Source organism: Caretta caretta, chromosome 26 (genome assembly GCF_965140235.1).
Source record: "Caretta caretta isolate rCarCar2 chromosome 26, rCarCar1.hap1, whole genome shotgun sequence".
NCBI classification, from domain to species: Eukaryota; Metazoa; Chordata; order Testudines; family Cheloniidae; genus Caretta; species Caretta caretta.
The window spans coordinates 13,408,254-13,426,999 of record NC_134231.1 but is presented as its reverse complement, the minus strand read 5'-3'; the positions used below and the strand labels follow the sequence as shown (position 1 = coordinate 13,426,999).

At 48.9% G+C, this 18,746-nt stretch overlaps 1 protein-coding gene across 1 annotated transcript; it reads left to right on the top strand.

The window, feature by feature from the left end:
• The first annotated feature begins 419 nt into the window (after window positions 1-419).
• On the top strand, window positions 420-18,431 carry ACTG2 (actin gamma 2, smooth muscle). The gene is made up of 9 exons (XM_048829068.2): window positions 420-493; window positions 5,668-5,827; window positions 10,897-11,025; window positions 12,358-12,468; window positions 13,074-13,158; window positions 14,128-14,289; window positions 14,986-15,177; window positions 16,320-16,501; window positions 18,180-18,431. Exons 2-9 carry the CDS (start codon window positions 5,702-5,704, stop codon window positions 18,321-18,323), a joined length of 1,131 nt encoding a protein of 376 aa, XP_048685025.1. The 5' UTR covers window positions 420-493; window positions 5,668-5,701; the 3' UTR covers window positions 18,324-18,431.
• The last annotated feature ends 315 nt before the right edge of the window (window positions 18,432-18,746 follow it).

Sequence of the window (18,746 nt, the reverse complement as noted above, 5' to 3'; positions counted from 1 at the left end):
TTCCAATCATTGCTTTCAATGAAATACTTCCGCTTCTCCGGCATTCCTCCTTCACTCTGAATTTTGAAGAGAGAGCGAGACCCACAGGCCAGACGGCCGAGGCCCTAATGCCATTCTTGGTATCTTTCTCTCTCCAGGAATTGTAGGTGACTCCACTTCCTTTTTGAATGTAGCTTATAAGGACTTGTGTCGAACTTGTTTATCAAAGTGTAGCATAAAAGGAACAGATTCACTAAGGGGGTGTTGCCTCCCAAATACTCTTGCATACATTTTTCTTATAATAATTAACTGTGCTTGGTTCTACCATGAGTCTGAGGTCAGTATAATGAAATAAAACACCTTATATGGCCATATGGCTAACACACCATCAGTTAGCCTTTTTAGGGGCTCTGTTTAAGGAGGATCCGCCTCTGAGGTTTCATAGTCTGACTGGTATTTATACCAAAGGCACATCAGAACGCAGTCCCAGAGGAAAGGAACTCTTGTGTACTTGGTGAGTACTGCAAAAGATCTATTCTCTCTTTGCTATCACAAGCCTTGCTAAGGTTCAGAAGGTCCATCTAGGGGCGAGATGGGAATCCTACAAGAATATTGTTGTTTTAATCGTTTAAGTCACGGGCTGTGACTGCACCTGCAAATTGCTCCCAGCGTGTGCCTTTTGGGGGGACTGGCAAGGAGGCTGTAACAGCAAAAGGGGAAGCCTCTGCATAGTCTCTTTCTTTGATCCTTTTAAATATGCATCATGTAAAGACAGACAGAGAGAAACTCTGGGATGCAGCATAATCTTTTAGTCTCTGCAGCTTTCAAGCAGGAAAGACTTTGACTGCTGCAATTTTCCTAGAATGCCTGGAGAAGCCAGGCTGCATCTACGTTTTGGGCTGCTGTGATTTGCACGCTCATGTTGTTACAGTTCGGGTTTTCCAGTAGGAAAGTTAACACAGCAGCAAAGTGGGCTGCTGTTACGGTGCATTGTTTACAGCCTGTGTGCATGGCACTTACAAACAGATGAAAAGACAGGCTGCAGAGCCCCATCCTGCAAGGTGCTGAGCCCCCTTGATGAGACAGACTTGTGTGACGCACGAAAACCAGAACTTGGTGGGTGGGGCTGAAGAATGGGGCTCTCAGTTGTGGGGAAGGAAGGTTATTAATCTGATCCATACAACAGATCATTTGAGTTGATCAGTTTCACCTGTTTCTTATTGGCCACTTGTTCTTAATAATGCTCTGTTGTCTTCAGTGGGAACTGAAATTGACAGGGCTCAGTGGTAAATGCTGACAGCTTTGTCTCCCCCTCCTCTGGGCTGCATCTTATTGTAGGAGCTCCTCCACGTTGTCTCCAGACAGGAAGCGAAATGTTGGGAGTGGCCTTCTGCAAACCAGGAGTTGGGAAAACTATTTCCATTTTTGGGAAAGCCTGTGATGTAGGCTCATGTTTGTGTTTACTGGAGCCCCAGTGTGGTTTGTCTCAGACTCTGATTCATACTGATAAAGAATGATGGACATCAGGGACTGTTGCAAACTGGATAAAAGGAAAACTGCCCGTGTTTCTCAGAGAGCTGATACCTGCTTTCATGCCTCTGCAGTCTCTTATAACAGGAAATTTGTCTTGAAGGGGAATTGCAATATCCTCCAGGGAGAAACCATAGTTTATAGGGCTGTTCAAAGTGGAGAAGTGAACCTCAGGAATGAAGGCTAGAGTCTGATGCTGGTTTCCACAGAAGCTATTAGGCTTACTCTAGACTGGCACCTCTGTAAATGAAATCAGCATCTAGCCCTCTGTCTTCCAGTGTGCTGGAGGAATAGATCAATGTTACTGCTGCAGTTAAGCGGGGGCGTCATGTTTACCCCACTGATGCTGCCAGGAAGCTGAGGAATTAAGCGCCAATGTGAGGTTTAAAGGAGAAATATTTCTCTCCCCTTTTCCCCCCGCAACAGAATTGCCAATGTTTTTATTTCTGCTTTTATCCCAAGGGGCTTTTCTAGAGAGATGTACGGTTAAACTAAAGACAAAGGGTCAGATTCTGCCCTGATTTACAGCCATTTGAAGTCGGATTGGACCAGATTCTGATCTCAGTTCCATCAGCATAAATCTAGCATCCTTCCTATCGAAGGCGGTGGAATTGAAGAGAATCTGACTGACTACAGAAATATTTCACACATGTAGTGTGATTCCAGACCACACAACATGCATAAATGTCTACAGAGGCATATCATACGCTACCAGTTGCACTGAAGTGTATACGTCGCATTGACTGGACCTGGGGGGCCTAATTCTGATTATACTTACGCTAGCATGACTCAGGAGTAACTCCTCTGTGACTGGCACAGGTAGATCAGAATCTGAGCTCGCATGCATTAATTTTGACCAATCATGTTAACTTCCTCATACTTCTTTTTTTACAGTAGATTTTCCATTGGATGCTGGGGTGTCAAATATTATGCTAATTTCATGGGCAGGTCTTCCATCAGGGATCACGCTCAAAGCAAACTCTCACTGACTTTAGTGGGAGATTTGCATGAGTAAGGACTGCAAGACTGATTATTTCTTCTAGTCCTGTAGCATCCACCAGGCATTGATCACACTAGGAGAAAGATGCAGCCCCTGCCCTGGAGAGCTTATTCGCTTTGCCACCCTTGGCTATGAATAAGGACTACCGGGGAGGCAGTGTGGCCTCATGAATGGAGCACTGGTTTGGAACTCAGGATTGCCTCTGTTTCCCCATCTGTGAAATGATACTGACCTTCTCTGTAAATTGCTTTGGGATGGATGGATGAAAAATGCTAGATAAGACTCAGCATGGCATTATTATTGCTATTCACTTTTCTTTTAAAACCAAGCAGGCCTCCAAATTAGATACACTAAATTAATGCATTGTGGGAATCTGGATGATGAATTAGCCTTCTGCTTTAGGGAAGGACGAGCCGTTTGGATCAGTAGCTTTGACAGTAAAAGAGCTAGGACTTTGGCTGGAATTCAGTCTGGTTTGATTCATAGATTCTACGGCCAGGAGGAACCATTAGTTCATCTAGACTGGCCTCCTGCATGCCACAGGCTAGAGGACTTTATACAGTTTTTATAAAATACTCTCCAAAAGCTTAAACAGGAGGGATAATTAGCCTGCCACTGGGTCTGAGTAATTCCTGGAATGACTGTTTTCCAGCAGTCGTGGGTGGGCAAATCCTCAGCTGATGTAAATGGACATTGCTCCATTGGAGCTGAGGATCTGGCCCAGGGATTTTAAAAGGGTCTGAGGGAAGCAGTGAAATGTACATTAGCACGATTTCCCCCAGGCTGCCCAGAAATGCTGCAATGCTGCAAGTCATCTCCTTCCCCAATCTCTTCTCTGGTGGGCTTCTCTGCAATGCTATCAGCTGGTCAGGAATCCCGCATTACATCCCTCTGGGATGTGAGCTCTGGCATCCATCACAGGTAACTGCACTGAAGTGGGTGCTTTGAGAGAAGACTCAAGCCCTGTATTTCTAAAGTGCAGCTGCTTTCTCCTAACAGGTTCCTGGCCATAACAGCAGTACATTTAAACCAGGCATCTCCAATCTCCCCACTTTGGCTGTCCATCAAGGGGTCAGCATTATCAAGTACAGGGCAAATGAGGAAACTAACTCGTTAAAAGACAATGAGCCGTTGTATGGCTTGCTTTGTTATTTATATACAAGGGGCCAGATTCTGCTGTGTAACTTCAGAGCAACTCCTCTGACTTAAACTGAGTTATCAGGTTCATAGCACGAGCCCAGAGTCTCCCTGCACTTTGTGGCTGGAGACTTTTCTCTTCCATGTGTGCAGTACTGCACATCTGGCCAGGTGGCAGCTGTACAAACTAACAGGCATGCAATGCAGTTTAAAACAAAATACAAACCACTGGGCCATGCACTGAATGATGGACAGACAGGGCCTTTGGCCCATCTCTGGTTATATTGATGCCAATAGTGATGTTGTTATGTCTGTGTTAACTTTTACCAATGGGCTGTAGTAAAAAGCCAGTTAGGCTTGGAGACTTTTTATAGTTATGCCTGGTCTTGTATCAAAGGAAGCTCCGCCGAAGCTGGGCGGATGTTTAAAACCTATATCCAGCTCCACGGTGGATTATCCCTCTCTGAACCATTGATTTGTTTTTTCCTATTGCCAACTAGGTACATGATGTTAAAACTCCCCCTTTAGCAGGTTCATTTCTAACATCTCTCTGATTCCCGGCCTTCATGTGGGCCTTGTCTGTCAGACCAAGGACGTTCTCTCATTCAAGCTTTCAACTGTGAGAGCTGGATCCCCTTGACGTTCCATTCACTACATAGCTGCCGTCAGCCGCAGAGTTTGCACCTCCTCATTGAGCTTGGTCCATCTGTTATGTCATGGACCACACCTCTTGAAGAGCCTCAATCTATGCTCACGTAAGTCAGTGGCAAAACTCCCACTGACTTCTGTAGTGCAGGCCCTATCAGCGTAGGGAGATTCTCAAAAGGAACTTCCTTAAAGGGAGCGGGGTGAATCTGACTCTCCCTCCAATGCAACCCCATTGAAGTCCCTTCAATGGGACTTTGCTGCTGCAGCTGAGAGAAGAATTGAGGCTAGTCTCCAAAAAGGACCTGTTAGACCACCTTTAACAACATGGACACGGTGCCCCAGTTCGCCGTGTCTCCTCCATTTCTAGTTTCTGTGATTCGCTCCCAGCCTCTGCAGGAAGGACTCAAACCTAGGTCTCTTGACTTGGCTTCCAAAGCTGCCCCTAAAAGGTGACTTTTGGGGGGTACCTGTTTAGTGCAGGCCTGTGAGATCTGTGCTCTGGGCAAGGCCCAGGCATCCTCTCTGCTTCCAAGTGCAACCCAAGGCATTGGCTGCAAGGTTTTGGAGCTGGCAACTTTAGAGGAGGCCTCTCTCCCCATACTCCATCTCAGCAGCTGAGTCTAACTGAGGTGCTTCTCCTAACAGCTCTTAGGCATGAGCTACTGAGAGCAGGAGGCAGGGTGACTGCAATGGAAGGCTGTAGAACGCTCCTTTTCTGGTTGGTCATCAGATCCAGAGTGGAAATAAGGTTAAGAATGTTAAATGTGAGGGTAATTAATCACTGGGCGTGGTGAATTCTCCATCAGCTGGATTCTTTAAGTCAAGACTGGGTCTCTTTCTAGGAGATCGGCTCTAGGCCAAACCGGAATTAGGGGCTCAATGAAGGACTCCCTGGGTGAGGCTCTCTGGCCTGTGTTCTGCAGAAGGCCAGGCTAGGTGGGTCGTAATGGTCCCTTCTGACACAGATCAAGCTGTCTGAGTGAATATAGACCCAGTGATCTGAATCTCTTATCTCCGTCTCAATCTCACCTGCCTCTGTATGTGACCAACTATATAGTCCGTAGGATCTTTGCATTCAATAGGCCAGAACCGTAGCGGAGGAAAATTTCTGTAACTCCATTGGTCTCAGCAGAGCTACATGGATTCGCACCAGCTGAGGCTCCAGGGCATGCTTATGTAGCTTTTGTGAACTTGCTTTCTCAGTTGAACTCCTTGAAAATGTGGGGTTCGATTCCGCTCTCCCCTGTAGCACTCTGTTGACTCCTCTGCGGTCGGATGGGTGGAGCTGAGCGTGGTGTTCGGTCCAATCCTTGACTAGCCATTCAGAGCCGCATGTAATTTTTAACGTTCCCCTTCCTCTCTGCCTCTTGCAGGTGCTTCTGAATTCCAGCATCTCTCAGCTCCGCCATGTGTGAAGAGGAGACCACTGCCTTGGTCTGCGACAATGGCTCCGGGCTGTGCAAGGCTGGCTTTGCCGGCGATGACGCCCCACGCGCTGTCTTCCCATCCATAGTGGGTCGCCCTCGTCACCAGGTTTGTGCAGTACCTCAATGGCAGTCGACCCCCCCCCCCATAAGACAATACTGTCGGCCTGAGCCAAGAGGCATGGGGAAGTCCCATTCAATCCAGGGGAATGCTGTATGGAAAATACTTGCATAATCGGGGCCGGGGTGGACTGAGTTGAGACGCTCTTTCATGTTCATCACATGTTGGACTTGGACAATACCAGCCTGGTTGGTGACCCAGCCAATCCATCCTAATCGGGCCCTAAAATCTGATGAATTGTTGGCCAACTTTTATATTACAGTTCCATGTGTCAAGGCTTGACATAGGATTAATAGGTGTTTTGATAAGTGGCTGATGAATTTTTTTATAGAGTCCAAGTGGTCAGTGGGTTGCTTATAGCCATCTATAACACGGTCTGCTGATGTGCTGATAACCATCGCTAGCTCATGCCTAAAACGTGGTTGTAACACGTGGTTGTCTTAATGTAAAGGTTGATAAGCCCATTGGGGCAGGGACTGTCTTTTGATTCCATGTTTGTACAGCAATTAGCCCAACGGGGGTGGGTTCGTGACTAAGACTCCGATGGCAATACGACTAAGAGGAGTCAGGACCCCGGGGTTCCCAGCATTGTGGCAGACTTTGGGCAAGAGGCTGAAGCCAACATTTTTCATAAGCGATGGCTGATGTTTGCGTGCCCCAGTTCTTGAGGGCTGAATCTGAGATGTCCCGGGGGGATCTGAAGAGGAGCTGAGCACCCGCAGCTCCCATTGGCTTCGGCTGGAGTGGCGGGTGGTCAGCACTTTGGAAAAAATTGGGCTTAAAGGGCCTTGAGTTGGGCCTCCAAAATGAGTGGGATGCTTCTGAAAATGTCTGTAACTGCTCCATGCCTCAGTTTACCCCTCTCTAAAATGGGGCTGGTGCTGCCCTGCCTCCTAAGGAGTGTTGTGAGGCTTAATGAATGTTTGTAACGCACTCTTAAACCCAAATTTATTCAGCTAGTCCAGCCCCTCCCGCTGAGACAGGATGAAGTCAACCTAGACCATCCCTGGCAGGTGTTTGTCCAACCTGTTCTTAAAAACCTTCAGTGACGGGGATTCCACAACCTCCCTAGGGAACCTGTTCCAGAGCTTAACTAAGATGGAAATGTCTCCTGTCCTATATGCTTCTAAATGCTTCAGGAGGATTGCATATTCCAGGGGATGCAGTTGAGGAGCAGGGAAGGGACCTGGGGTGCGGTTAGGGTTAGTACATTGGTCATCTGATCCCACTGGGGTTGATAATAACTCAGTGTCCAGACCCAGAATGTAAAAGGGGTAGGAGTGCTGGGGTTGCATGCGAGAGCTGATTTTGGGGGGAACAGCAAGGACTGTGAGCCTTTGGCCTGTGTGTTCATGAAAGCAAGGAGGATGCAGAAGGAAAGGCTCTGCCCAGTGCAAGCCCTTTAAGGAATCTTAGTTGTAAATTACTTTATATGTGGTAAAACTAACTCTCAAAATGTGCATGTCAGCCTCTTCCAACTGAACACAGGTCACATAGTCTTTCCCACCCTCAGTCCTTCCTTCGTGATCTCCCCCTGCTGCTCTTGACTTGGCTTAGATCATAAAATCTTTAAGGCAGGGAGTCAGCCTGTTCTTGTTCGTTAACAAGGTACTGTGCACCTGCCTGGCACTATAGAGCAGGTCTCCATTCTGTGGTCACAGAACCTGCTGTTCACCCCCTGCTCAGATGACATTCCTGGGCTGTGTCCTGCTACTGTCTTTCTTGGCGTTATTGGTGTACAGGAACGTCTGGACAGACCCTGGGTATATGATCTCCTCCTGTCTGGAGCCAGAAGCTGACTTGAGACGGCCGTTGTCAGAGTGCTCCAGGGTCTGTTGCTCATGATATACAGGGCGTTCAGTCTTTCTGAAGCATTCAGTGTAGCCGATCGCCGGACTTTGCTTTACCACCTTCAGGGCAGGCTTTAGTCCTAGCTGAGAAAACCATCCCAGTGGGAGTGAAACTGGGTGAATCCTCGGTGGCCTGAAACGAAGATCGTGGACCAGGTTCTCCTCTGAAAGCCGCTGCTGATACAACGCCACGGGCGTCAGCGGAGTTACCGTGAATTTAAAGATGGGGGGTGGGACTGAGGGGGGACCTTCTGATCTTTCTTTTTAACGGGAGGGCGGTTTTCTAGGATGAGCAAGGCAGAGTCACATCCTGGGGGCTGTGTTGGCCTGGTAGCCCAATCGGTAGCAGTCGTAGCCTCAGCATGTCTTTGTAACATTGCTTGAGCAATACGAAACTGGCCACCTGCGGCTGACGCAGAAAGCTGCAGCCCAAGCGCTGGGCAGAGGGCCAGCCGCCATCAGCCTGCTGCTCCTGCTGGCAGGCGTGGCACACGGATTGGGTCAGGGCTTTACAGCTCTGAGATGGGAGTATCTATAATGCTGCTGGTGCCCGGCGTTGCATCTTGCCCTGGGCTCTGAGGGAAGAGGGCTTTTACCCCCAGCGTTTGCAGAGTCAAAGCAGCTGCCTCTGATTGTTTAATCTACTTATTGTTACTTAGCTGTCACTGGCCTCAAAATGCTGCATAGGCATTTAACTAACCAACCTTCACAATGCCCCGGGGAAGCAGGTACCTATTATTATCCCCATTTTACAGATGGGAGCAAAGGAGCTAGAGACACATTGCACGCTAAGCCCAGGCTCTGACACCCAAGCCCCTCTTCCATCCACACATGGCCGTCCTTACCCATACGCAAAGCACACAGCTGCGTAGGGCACCAGGAAATTTGAGGCACCACGTTTCCTGGTGCCCAGCACAGCTGCGTGCTGCTCCAGCCCCTGCCCCACCTCTTCCCCAGGGGCTCTGCCCCAGCCCTGCCTCTTGCCCCTCCCTGCTCCGCCCCAGCCCCAGCCCCAGCCCCACTCCGTGCCTTCCCCAAGCCTCTGCCCCTGAGGACTGCAGCAGGGCAGGGCCTACACTCGCCGGCAGTGGGAAGTGCAGCGACCCGGCCCTAGCCACGCCACCGGTGAGTGCTTGGGGGTGGTTTCTCTCTGCCCCTCAAGCCAGCCCCCCCATCTCCGTGCGGAGGCCTGGGGCACTGTGTAGGGCCCCAGAATAGCTAGGGATGGCCCTGTGTCCACACGTGTGATTGTGGTCCCAGGGGGGCCACACTGAGATTGTTCAATCAGGGCAAACTGCAAAGAATGGGGCAGACAATCCCCCACACTGGTGATTATTCTAATAATTAGATTCACCAAGCCAGCAACCAGACAGCTCCTACAGTACCTCACTGGTTACCCAGAAGCCAAAAATACAGTTCCCTTAAAACAATCCAACCTTGGGCTCCCACCCAGACAGCCAAGTCAAATATGATGAGCATTACTGAAAATCTTGTTCATTATATAAAAAGTTCGACCAATCCCAAAGGACCGGGCACATTACCCCCCAGGTCAATGAATATTTCAGATCTTACCCAAATACACGCTTCTAGCCAATTCTTATGAACTAAACTAAAATTTATTAAAAAAGAAAAGAGAGAGGATAGGTAAAAAGATCATTATACATACAGGCTTGAATAAAATTCTTAGGTCAGTTTCATAGTAGAGATGGTGAGCTTTAGAGTTGCAAAGAGTTCTTTCTGAATTAGTTCCATAGGTTCATAGAAGATCAGGGTTGGAAGGGACCTCAGGAGGTCATCTAGTCCAACCCCCTGCTCAAAGCAGGCCCAATCCCCAATTTTTGCCCCAGATCCCTAAATGGTCCCCTCAAGAATTGAACTCACAACCCTGGGTTTAGAAGGCCAATGCTCAAACCACCAAGCTATCCCTCCCCCCTATAGTTATAGACATTGGGTTATAGTCCAATGTCCAATATCAGGGTGATCCAGACTGGAGCTGGACACCTTTGTCTTTCGACTCGCTCAGGTCAGCAGGTGTTCAGACTCTGTGCCCTAGGACTCTGCTGGGGTGGGCGTTCAGAGCCTGAGTCCCACTGTGACTTGGGTCCAACCCTGCCACTTTGCAGTGTGAACGCAGTTCAAGCTGCAGACCTGAAACAGAAGCTCTGCCTGGCACAGTATGGACACGTTAGCACAGCTGTGAGACCCAAGTCCAGCAATTGTAAACCCAGGTTTATGATGCAGTGTGGACGCTCAAGAGCAGGCTTTGAAACACTGAGTCCACAAGCCCGGGTCTGCAGATCTGAGTTTACAATGCAGTGTAGACAGACCCGTATGGATTAAATGGGAATGCCAAGACTCCATAACCAGTGGTAAGCCCTGACCCTGTTCTTTGCTTAACAGCAAAACTCCAATTGACCCCCACTGGGAGCAGGCCTGAGTCCAGTGTTAGAGATGAAGTTGGGATTCGGGACTTCCAAGTGCCCAGTCCCGTGTTCAGTCCGCTGCACCTTGCTGTCACTGTGTCATTCTGCCAACGCCATGGAAAGTTTTTAATGTTGTTTCATTCCCATGTGTACAAGCAACAAGATTGCTGCAAAAGAGGGGTGTTCTAAGGGCCAAATGTATCCCTGATGTGAATCCGTGGCAGGTAACTGATGAATTTGGCCATAAAAATGATAATTGATTGGGTCTCATTCTCAGCTGGGTTGCGCTGCTGTGAATCTGGAGTAACTCCAAAGCAGCTCCACGGATTCTGGACTAACCGGAGATCAGGATCTGGCCTTCAGCCATTTCTAAGGGCCTGATTCTGATACTGTTGCTGCTCCACGGAGGGAGGCCTGCCTACACCGTGAATTTACCCCACGTTCAGCCACCGGTACGGTGACATCAGTGTAGACAGGCCATGCTGCAATTTGCACTGGAATAGCTCACCCCAGTTTCAAGCAGGAATAAACTCCACAGGTGCAAGTAGTGGCTGAATCACATGTTCATCTGGGAATAGTCTCATTAGAACCCATTAGTTTGGCCCTAAGGTCGGACTGAGTGAAAACTGAGCAAGAACCTCAGGTTTTGCCCAATATTTCTGCTGCCAATGATGGTAAGATAAATAGGCGTATGGATCAGTGTGCGTATCTGAGCTACTGGACAGTTTTCTTCTGCCCCATGGAGGTGAGCTTGACTGTTAACATCTCCCTTGTTGTTTTCTAGGGTGTGATGGTGGGTATGGGCCAGAAAGACAGCTACGTAGGGGACGAGGCTCAAAGCAAGAGAGGAATCCTTACTCTCAAGTACCCCATCGAACATGGCATCATCACCAACTGGGACGACATGGAGAAGGTAGGGCAGGGAGCTCTTGTTCTCCTTTGGACTCAATTGGCCAAAAAAAACAAAAAAAACACCAAACTTTCTCCACTGTTATTTTTCAAATGGTTTTGATCATTTGCACCCATTTGCCTTTAAGAATCCCACTCTTCTGGGGAGTCAAATAGAAAAACCAGGGAGCCAGCCAAGGATTCTTTGAATTTTCCTTTCCTAAGTTCAAAATGTGCTCGCGTCACTCGCTGGAGATGGTGTTGCAAGTCCCCTGTCTGTGCCTGATCTCAGGGGATGAGTTTAACAGCCCCCGCTAGGGAGGCTGGCTCTTTGGCTCAAGGTGTAGCAGCTCACGCTTTTGGCTCTGGTGGTTCCCAGCGTGTTTGCCAATGACTGTGGCGGTGACAGCTGTGTGAATTTTTTATTGTTGGGTCCAACGCCAAAGTCTTTACATTGTACATCAGCTGTGGCCAATGCAGGACTGTTTTTACAGCATTTACATAACAGCCTCCACTATGGGTCATCAGCAAGGGTTGGATCCTTTACCCTTTATCTCCAAACCACAGGCTTCTCCCGCTTGAGCTAAAGGAATGACTCCATCAGTTGCTGATGGTAATAGGCTGTTATCCGCCATGGGGGCCAGCCATTAGAGGGGGACATGGCACACTTAACAGGTGTATTACACAGATGCTATAACAATGGCAGCTACAGAAACCCCTCTAATTTTCAGGGCTTTGTCCAGTCTTCTGCCCCATTCATTGGGGAGATGACTTTACAGCCTCAGGAAGTGTTTCCTGAGGTACAGCCAGTATTCCCCTTTGCTTAACGTCCTCTTATCTCTCTTAGCTATTCCCCCCTGAACCATCCTAATCAATCCCTCTCATTCCATGTGGCTTACACACCCGATGGATGGTCACTTCCCCTCCTTCCCACTGCAGACCCCAGCTTGTATTTTAGCCCAGCTGTACAAATTCAGTTCCCTTTTATCATAAATCAAGCCCTCAGTTTTAATCTCAGATCTGGGTGGGTGGATGGAGGTAGGACTGGGCCCCAAAATCTGACTCTTTGCTTCACTCCCGTGCAGCTGTCTTGTGGCTGCATTCTAGCTGCAGTTTAATTCTGGGCTGAAGGGGTTAATGTGGATGAGTCTGGATTTTCCAGCTCAGGCCTGTTTCTAGACTGAAGTCTGGTCCATGCTGTGGCTTTACCCCGATTCCAGTCAACAGCATAGCTACACTGCTGCCAACCCCTGGTGTGGACAGGGCATATCCGTTCCCTCCATGTAACCAGTTAGAAGAACTGATCCTTCAGCACGGAGTCTGAGCTGCCATTATCGTTTTGTGTCCTCCGGCCTAGATCTGGCACCACTCTTTCTACAATGAATTACGAGTGGCTCCGGAAGAACACCCCACCCTTCTCACAGAAGCGCCCCTGAACCCCAAGGCGAACCGTGAGAAGATGACCCAGGTAAAACATCAACTTCCTGGAACGTTCCCTCCATTAGTCTCATGGTAGGTACTGTCCCATCCGGAGGGAAATCTAACCAGACTGTATACTGGTGGGGGTACTCTTGCTCTTCTGGAGTCCCCGAAACATCTTTAGTGTGTTGGGATCTGAGAAGCTAGATACATAGTTGAAGAGCTTTGCTGTAGCTGCCTGATGTCCAGCCTTTGCTGATATCATTGGTGGATAAAAATGGTCCACAACTGGTTAGATGGCAAACACCAACTCGATCCCCTCTCGGAAGTTGTCTGGAGAAATACAGCTGAGCTGTGGGAGGTGCTGGTCCATCTGTAGAATGGGATGCCCTTAGATCTTGCTCTTAGCTATGGGTGATGTCCCCTGTCCACACCTCGCAGAGACTATCCATAACTAGCAGATCAGGAACCCAGAGGTTCTGCTGTTGCAGTGGATGATGTAATTCTCTATTTACCCAGCCGAGCCCCAGCCCAGATAGCGATTGAAGAGTTAGGATACCGAAAACTCAACCTACTTTCACTGGGCTTTTGGGTGCATTGTGGGACCCAACCGCCCCAGGTGTTTCTTAACATTTGAATGGGTATTCTTTTCAGATCATGTTTGAAACCTTTAATGTCCCCGCCATGTACGTTGCAATCCAAGCTGTGTTGTCCCTCTATGCGTCTGGCCGTACTACTGGTGAGTAGTTCTCTTCCCTCCTCTGCCACGGATGACGCGTAGGTGCTGTCGGCTTGATTTTGCAGAAGTGCTGGGCACCCACAATTCTCCCCGAATTCAATGGGAGCTGCATTTTCTCAGGACAGTTTAAATCCACTACTGGGTAGACACCCAAACTATTGGTCCGCCTAAATCCTGCTCTTTTGGGGAGCAGCTCTGAGATGGAGCAGGGACGCTGGCAGCTGTGTCCCCTACAACGGATCTCCTGATGGCACAGAGTAAGCGTTCTCATAGGAGGCCAGGGGGCCTCAGTGCAGCATACATTGCTGCTCCTCCCAGCAAGAGCACAGTATGGCCTAAGCTGCCCCTGGCTGGAACTTCTTAGTGACGGTAGGGTCTGTGCTAGCCAGCTGGGAGGGCAGAGGCAGGCAAACCCTTCCATTTGAACACGTCCCCTGGGTGTACAGGCTGGCACGCTTGCCAGGGATCCATGCATCACAAAGTTATTCTAACTTCCTGCTACCATCTCCCTCTTTTACATACCGGAGCAGAGGATTTAGCCCTGCTGGGGGCAAAAATATTTTAAATCAAATGACCCTCTCTTTGCCAATCTAAGTTATTTAGAGAGGTAGAGATCTTGGGGCCTCACACACTTTAACATATTTATACTCATATGCCCCTGTGAGGCAGGGCAGTGCTGTTATTCCCATGGTACAGATGGGGAACTGAGGCACAGAATGATTTGTTCAAGGTCACACAGGAAGGCTGTGGTGGAACAGGGATTTGAACGTGGGTTTCCCATGTCCTATGCTAGCGCTCCAACCACTGGACCATACTTCCTCCCCGAAGAGCTCAGCTTGTTGTGAGGAGTGGAATTATTATGTTAATAACTGATGCATGTGTTTCTCTTTGCTTGCTGCACGTAAGAGAGACGCAGGGCCAGCAGATCCACAGACCCTCTCTTAACTCCGCTCTTTCCATTGTCTCCAGGTATCGTTCTGGACTCCGGGGATGGTGTCACTCACAATGTCCCCATCTATGAAGGATATGCTCTGCCCCATGCGATCATGCGTCTCGATCTGGCTGGTCGCGATCTTACTGACTACCTCATGAAGATCCTCACGGAGAGAGGCTACTCTTTCGTCACCACTGGTACGAAGGGGAGCTTTTGGTCTGGTCTCTGTGGGTTCAGCACAGTGACCTGGGGGTGCGGAGACAGGCTAATGAGTGCCAAGTGGGTAAACTCAGCTTTTTGAGCCAATGGATCCCTCGGAGCACTGTGGAGAGAAGGTGCCCTCGGTATGTAGAGGGAGTGGGGAAGATTCTGATCACGAGGCGGCATGAGGCAACACGGGTGGCATTTAATGAGGTGCTAGAGGGTGACGTGAGGCTTGTGATTGGGGGGGCAAAAGGAGGTCATAGATGGGGGACAATATTTAATGATGACACAGTTCTCTGCTGGCAGAGGTCACATCTCATGATGTGGCCAGACTAAATTCATAAAGTTTAAGGCCAGAAGGGATCATCTAGTCTGACCTTCTGTATATCACAGACCATTCAGTCGTCTCCAGTTACCCCTGTATTGAGCCCAGTAACTTGTGTTTGGTTAAAGCATCTTCCAGAAAGGCATCTAGGCTTGATTTGCAGACCCCAAGGGACAGAGAATCCACCACTTCCCTGGGTAACTTGTTTCCCTTGTTAATCAGCTCTCACGGTTAAATGAAAATGGGCCCCGTAGTTCTGACAGCTCTGCTCCACCGCTGCTTGGTGCTCCCCACCCTCGGCCCAGCGGAACAGAGACTGTGTCTGAGCTGTGAGGCTAACAGTGCTTGCTCCTGCCTTCCACAGCCGAACGAGAAATCGTGCGTGACATCAAGGAGAAGCTGTGCTATGTGGCCCTGGACTTCGAAAACGAGATGGCCACAGCTGCCTCTTCCTCCTCCCTAGAGAAGAGCTACGAGCTGCCTGACGGTCAGGTCATCACCATCGGCAATGAGCGTTTCCGTTGCCCGGAAACCCTCTTCCAACCGTCCTTCATTGGTGAGGGTCCATTCAATCCCAGGGTCCATTCAATCTTTTCATGTAAAGATTCTGCAACTTTCAGATCTGGATCCAGAGCGTAAGGCTGTTTGGATCTGATGGGTTGGGTAGAGCCCATTTCTAAATATATTAATTGATATGGCAGGAGAGGGGAAAAGGGAGGGTAGGTTCATAGAATCATAGAATATCAGGGTTGGAAGGGACCTCAGGAGGTCATCTAGTCCAACCCCCTGCTCAAAGCAGGACCAACACCAACTAAATCATCCCAGCCAGGGCTTTGTCAAGCCTGACCTTAAAAACCTCTAAGGAAGGAGATTCCACCATCTCCCTAGGTAACCCATTCCAGTGCTTCACCACCCTCCTAGTGGTTGGTTGGGTTATTTATTTTTTCCGTCTGTTTAAATACTGGGACAGATGTACTATACTAGTACTAGTATACTATATATACTAGTAACATCTTCCCCCACCCTTCTACATTCCATATTTTCCACAGTGGGACTCTCTCTTGTTAATACTTGAGGCAAATTTAAGAGGGTACAATTCCTCAGGTGATCATGGTTTGTTTTCTCTTCTAACTGCCATGAATAGGAGAAAAGGAGGAGAGCCAGACTCTGCTTGGTTATGTGGGTTCAAGGCAGCTGTCACTGAAAGCTTCACTGGTGTACATGACAGCAGAGCTTGGCCTTTGGATTTAATTAGAACCTCTCAGCCTGGGGATAGAAGATGCAGCCATGGCTCCACAATAGACAGTGCATATATATTATTTGTATTGCTGTGGTGCCCAGGTGCTAGGTGCTGTACAAATGCCAAACCAAAAAACAGTCCCTAAAGAATTCTCAATCTAAGTACAGGGGCTGGATTTGCTGCTTGACCCTAGGGCAGTCTGTCACTTATATAAAGTACTGATCACGGTAGTAACTATTCATAGGCCTGTGTGAAGCAACCACCCCACTAGCTAGGTGCACACGAAGATTCAGGTTATAAGGGAAGAAGGTTATGTATGCACTGATGGCCTGATGCACTTCCCATTGCAATCAATGGAGCAACCCCCACGGACTCCAGAGGGAGATGGACCAGGCTTGGAAGGAGGAAAGGTGCTGGTGAGTAGTAATACACACTGATCCTGTGCTGCTTCCCTGCAGGCATGGAGTCTGCTGGAATTCACGAGACCACCTACAACTCCATCATGAAGTGCGACATCGACATTCGTAAGGATCTGTATGCCAACAACGTCCTTTCCGGGGGCACCACCATGTACCCTGGGATCGCGGACAGGATGCAAAAGGAAATCACAGCCTTGGCTCCCAGCACAATGAAGATTAAAGTACGTCTTAGTTCTTGGCTGCTATGCTTTTCTCTCCCTACACCAGCGGTTCTCAAACTGAGGGTCAGGACCCCAAAGTGAGTTGCAACTCCGTTTTAATGGGGTCGCCAGGGCTGGCATTAGACTTGCTGGGCCCTGCTGCCTGGCGCCAAAGCCAAAGCCTGAGGGTTTCAGCCCTGGATGGTCGGGCTCAGGATACAGGCTCCCCGCATGGGGCTGTGGTGCTTTGGCTTTGTCCCCCCCCCCCCCGGCCCCGCCCAAGGCGGTAGGGCTCGGGCAGGCTCAGGCTTCGGTCCCCACTTCTGGGGTCGTGTAGTAATTTTTGTTGTCAGAAGGGGGTCGCGGTGCAATGAAGTTTGAGAACCCCTGCCCTACACGCACCATCTATAACCTGATCACGCAGAGTTACTTCAGAAAACGTTTGGCTGTAAAACTTTTCCCAGTGAGAGTAAATCAAAATATCCATGTAGAGTCTTTGTTTTCCCACATTTAGAAGGTCGTCCAAATGACCAGCATTTCACATCCATAGTTTGATCCCCTTTGTTCCATTAACTCACGCAACTGAGCATGACCCTCCACTACCTAGGCAGAAGTCACCTTTTAATAACAAAGTAGGACTGTTCTGCGACTCTTTTTCACACAAACTTTCCACTGTGCTCAGTATTGCAGAGCCATGCAGTGCATAGTTTGGCCGAAAAGTTTCTAACTCCAGAAAGCTGCTTGTTAATACTACAGGGGAAGATTTAATATAAAGCAAAGAAGGGACTTTGAATGGGATTTATTATTATTTTATGAATGGTCTTTCCAGTGCACCTAGAAGCCCCAGTCATTTGGCCTAATCTTGGTTACTGGGTTTGGTGTGTGGGTGCTGGGTGGTGTTGGTAGCCTGTAATATACAGAGGGTCAGACTAGATGACCTGGTGGTCCCTTCTGGCCTTCAACTCTATGGACCAGACCCACTTTGCTAGCTTAGTACAAATATAGACAAAAACTCCCTGTCCCAAAGAGCCTGTGCTCCTAAATCCTTTAGGAACTTTAAAAAATGTCTCCTATAGCTTATAAGGAGAAGAAATTCCCTACCACTGATTCCAAGTCAGCACGTGCAGTAACCGAAATTGGTTTGGTTTTTATGGGTTCAATCCTGTGAGGTGGAGCATTTATGGGTTCAATCCTGTGAGGGCCTGATCCAAAGCCAGGTGGAGTCACTGGAAAGACTCCCATTGATTTCAATGGCCTTTGGGTCAGACCCTCCCCTTGCACTCAGCTCAAAGGGAATGCAGGGCGCTCGGCACTTTGCAGGGTCAGACCTGTCTGTCGAAGACCATGTCTACACTACAACTCCGGTTGTAGGTGTGCTGCGGTAGTGTGGATGTTTCCCACACCAACGGAAGGGGTTTTTCTGTCACTGTAGTTAATCCATCTCTCCGAGAGGCTGTGGGTAGGTTGACGGAAAAATTCTTTCAGCAACCTAGCCGCGTCTCCACTGTGGGTTAGTTCGACCTAACTATGGTGCTCAGGGTGTGAAATTTTTCACAGCCCCAAGCGACGTAGCTAGGTCAATCTAATTTTTAAGAGTAGACCAGCTCTTAGTCTGTGTGCCTAGGGGTCCGTACCATAACTGGCTTGTGGAAGTGCGCAACCTTGTTTCACCGGATCCTGTCTGCAATTGTTTCGACAGATCATCGCCCCCCCTGAACGTAAATACTCCGTCTGGATCGGAGGCTCCATCCTGGCCTCTCTCTCCACCTTCCAGCAGATGTGGATCAGCAAACCAGAATATGACGAGGCCGGCCCTTCCATTGTCCACAGGAAGTGCTTCTAAGAACAGAGCACCCATTCTTCAGGACCTCGGGTGCTTCCTGGTTCCTTCTCTCCCTTTGCAATTATTTCTAACCCTTTAAAAAGCATTAAAACTTTTTTTCACGCCTTCCCTGCATGTGGTGCTTTGTTCCCTGCCTTCCCGGTAGGCTGTGGGCCTGCAGTTCAATGGGTGATCTTCTTTGTGTGATGGGGGTGGGGGGGTTTTAAAGCTGCGATCGGAGAATAAGAATGAGCGAACAGCTGCAGGATCTAGCATCCTTGGCGCAGGCCAGAGCCCCAGTTCAGCTGCGCACAATTGCCTTGTAGCATTGTTTGTGCAGCCCTTTGAAGAATTACCTGTTTATCATGATAATACTCCTTTCAGAATCGGCCCATGTCTCCCATTCAGCCTCTTTCTGATGAGGGTGTAATTTCCATATCAAAG

Bases quoted from the DNA above. Each gene is read 5' to 3' on its own strand.
- ACTG2 (XM_048829068.2), top strand. From the start codon at position 5,702: ATGTGTGAAGAGGAGACCACTGCCTTGGTCTGCGACAATGGCTCCGGG. The intron at 11,026-12,357 runs GTAGGGCAGGGA...CCTCCGGCCTAG, and splicing joins ACTGGGACGACATGGAGAAG to ATCTGGCACCACTCTTTCTA. The intron at 13,159-14,127 runs GTGAGTAGTTCT...CATTGTCTCCAG, and splicing joins TGCGTCTGGCCGTACTACTG to GTATCGTTCTGGACTCCGGG.